The sequence below is a fragment of the Lepidochelys kempii genome, unplaced genomic scaffold (genome assembly GCF_965140285.1).
Source record: "Lepidochelys kempii isolate rLepKem1 unplaced genomic scaffold, rLepKem1.hap1 scaffold_29, whole genome shotgun sequence".
In the NCBI taxonomy this organism is placed as follows: Eukaryota; Metazoa; Chordata; order Testudines; family Cheloniidae; genus Lepidochelys; species Lepidochelys kempii.
The window spans coordinates 673,722-675,685 of NW_027621931.1; the positions used below are offsets into that span (position 1 = coordinate 673,722).

Consider the following 1,964-nt stretch of genomic DNA (forward strand, 5'->3'; position numbering starts at 1 on the left):
GTTCAGGATTGTTCCCTGCAGATGTAGAATCGTTAGGCAGAGGTCACTCATGGCTTCCCACCTATCCTGACTGACAACTAGCAGCAGGTCCCTCCCCAATCTCGCTGTCCCCTGAGATTTCTTCTGAGATACGGACCCAGAACTGATCCCTTCCTTTCTCTCCTCTGGGGAAGGTTGAAGGGAAAATCAGCTCCTGATAGGTTTGATCTGTCCTGTACACATTTTGGTTCCTTCATCCCTTTTTCCATTCTTCTCTCTGAGATTTCCTTTCTCTCTGGCGCAGGCAGAGACTTACGTCTGGATTCTCTCGGTCTCCCGTCAGGTGTTGGGATGGTGAGTGAAAACGAGGAGGAACCCCAGCAGGAAGATGCTGAGCGAGTAGAAGCCCATGGCATGTTGTCAGGAAGGTCCAAAGGGAATGATTCTGGGAGCTGTGCACGCCCAGAAAAAACAAAAGCCTGTGAGAGTCAGCAGAGGCCAGAGGAAAACTTCGGTAGCCAGTCAGACCTTATTACACGTGAGAGAATGAACTTGGAAGGAACACGCTACACATGCCTCGAGTGTGGGAAAAGCTTCAAAGGGAGCTCGGACCTTCTCACACATCAGAGAATCCACACGGGTGAGAAACCTTACGGATGCCCTGAGTGTGGGAAACACTTCAAGCAGAGCTCACACCTTATTACACATTGGAAAATCCACACGGGTGAGAAACCTTATGGATGCCCTGAGTGTGGGAAACACTTCAAGCAGAGCTCACACCTTATTAGACATCGGCAAATCCACACGGGTGAGAAACCTTATGGATGCCCTGAGTGTGGGAAACACTTCAATCGGAGCTCAGACCTTATTAGACATCGGAAAATCCACACGGGTGAGAAACCTTACGGATGCCCTGAGTGTGGGAAACACTTCAAGCAGAGCTCACACCTTATTACACATCGGAAAATCCACACGGGTGAGAAACCTTATGAATGCCCTGAGTGTGGGAAGCACTTCATTGACAGTTCATCCCTCCTCTCACATCAGCGAATCCACACCGGGGAGAGGCCCTACACATGCTCTGAGTGTGGGAAAAGCTTCAATCAGAGCTCAAACCTCATCAGACATCAGCGAATCCACAGCGGTGAGAGGCCCTACATATGCTCTGAGTGCGGGAAAAGTTTCAATCAGAGCTCTACCCTAATCACACATCAGAGAACGCACACAGGAGAGACCCCCTACATGTGCTCTGAGTGCGGGAAAAGCTTTAATCGGAGCTCTGTACTGACCACACATAGAAGAATCCACACAGGTGAGAAGCCTTATGGATGCCCTGAGTGTGGGAAACACTTCAAGCAGAGCTCACACCTTATTACACATCGGAAAATCCACACGGGTGAGAAACCTTATGAATGCCCTGAGTGTGGGAAGCACTTCATTGACAGTTCATCCCTCCTCTCACATCAGCGAATCCACACCGGGGAGAGGCCCTACACATGCTCTGAGTGTGGGAAAAGCTTCAATCAGAGCTCAAACCTCATTAGACATCAGAAAATCCACATGGGAGTGATCTGTAACAAATGCCTTGACTAGGGCTGGCCAAAGGTATTTTTTTCTTTTAAATCACATTTGCTAATTCCCACTTAGTGATCTGTGCCCCATCTTCACCGTGGTTACTCAGCTCCCCCAGATGAGTTGCCTGCTCCTGCCTTTTGCAGCTCACCCTTCTTTGGGGTCAGTCCTGTGATGTTTTCTATCAACTCCTTTCCTTTTGGGTCGAAGGAGCGTGTGTCCCTCCAGCCAGGAATGTTCATCAGCTCCAGGTGGGGGAGAGAGGTTTGTTCCCAACAAGCTACACTGAGGCAAAAACCACTCGTGCCTTACATCCACTAGGACTGTACATGGCGTTGGCTGCTCAAGTTAGTGATCTTGGTGTTAAAAGACAATTACAGTTGTCGTGCAGATGCAGCCGAGGTGCAGTGGTT

General features: G+C 49.5%; 1 protein-coding gene across 1 annotated transcript; it reads left to right on the plus strand.

Annotated features, from left to right (window-relative positions):
- Window positions 1-525: 525 nt before the first annotated feature.
- On the plus strand, window positions 526-1,572 carry LOC140904839 (uncharacterized). Its single transcript, XM_078851058.1, has one exon. It carries the CDS (start codon window positions 526-528, stop codon window positions 1,570-1,572), a length of 1,047 nt encoding a protein of 348 aa, XP_078707184.1.
- The last annotated feature ends 392 nt before the right edge of the window (window positions 1,573-1,964 follow it).